The following is a 693-nucleotide window of genomic DNA, read 5'->3' on the forward strand; positions in this document are numbered from 1 at the left end:
GGTGCAGTCGTGGAGCCGGCCCGGGAGGGCTGCCCAGGCCATGGAGAGTTGTTTGCCCACAGATCGTGCAGATGAGCAACTACTGCGGGATCGGCATCGACGCCGAGCTCAGCCTGGACTTCCACCAGGCGCGGGAGGAGGAGCCCAGCAAGTTCACCAGCAGGTGCGGGGTTGAGGGGTTGGGGTGGCTCTGGGCAGAGCAGGGCGTGTGGTGACCGCACTTCCCGGGTCTCCGGCAGGAATTGGAGAGGTGCTGGCACCGGGGCTGAGTGAGGCGGCCAAGGGCCCCCCTGAGAACAGCAGGTGTGTCCTCCGCAGGTTCCACAACAAAGGCGTGTACGTGCGGGTGGGGCTGCAGAAGATGAGCCAGGCGCGCAGCCTGCACAAGGAGATCCGGCTGCAGGTGGAGCAGCAGGAGGTGGAGCTGCCCAGCATCGAGGGCCTTATCTTCATCAACATCCCCAGGTGCCCGGGGCGGGGGTCCTGGGGGGGCGGGGAGGGCGCTCTGCCCAGTGGCCTCGGCTCCTGTGGTTCTAGCTCGGTTGGGAGGGCGCGGCCCGTGCAGCCTGCACCCTCACCTGTGCACCCCTCCCTCTCTGCACAGCTGGGGCTCAGGGGCTGACCTGTGGGGTTCCGACAGCGACTCGAGGTTTGAGAAGCCTCGGATGGACGACGGGCTGTTGGAGGTGGTGG

At 67.4% G+C, this 693-nt stretch overlaps 1 protein-coding gene across 1 annotated transcript in view; it reads left to right on the forward strand.

Annotated features, from left to right (window-relative positions):
- The window catches only part of DGKQ (diacylglycerol kinase theta), a gene marked incomplete at its 5' end in the record, with an annotated part of 10,967 nt that overhangs the window by 8,841 nt on the left and 1,433 nt on the right, over window positions 1–693 (forward strand). Inside the window, 3 exons of the mRNA XM_015568926.1 lie at window positions 8–163; window positions 319–465; window positions 605–691. Coding sequence (XP_015424412.1) covers window positions 8–163; window positions 319–465; window positions 605–691 — 390 coding nt within the window. The remainder of the gene's footprint in view (window positions 1–7; window positions 164–318; window positions 466–604; window positions 692–693) is intronic.

The sequence above is a fragment of the Myotis davidii genome, unplaced genomic scaffold (genome assembly GCF_000327345.1).
Source record: "Myotis davidii unplaced genomic scaffold, ASM32734v1 scaffold665, whole genome shotgun sequence".
Taxonomy (NCBI): Eukaryota; Metazoa; Chordata; class Mammalia; order Chiroptera; family Vespertilionidae; genus Myotis; species Myotis davidii.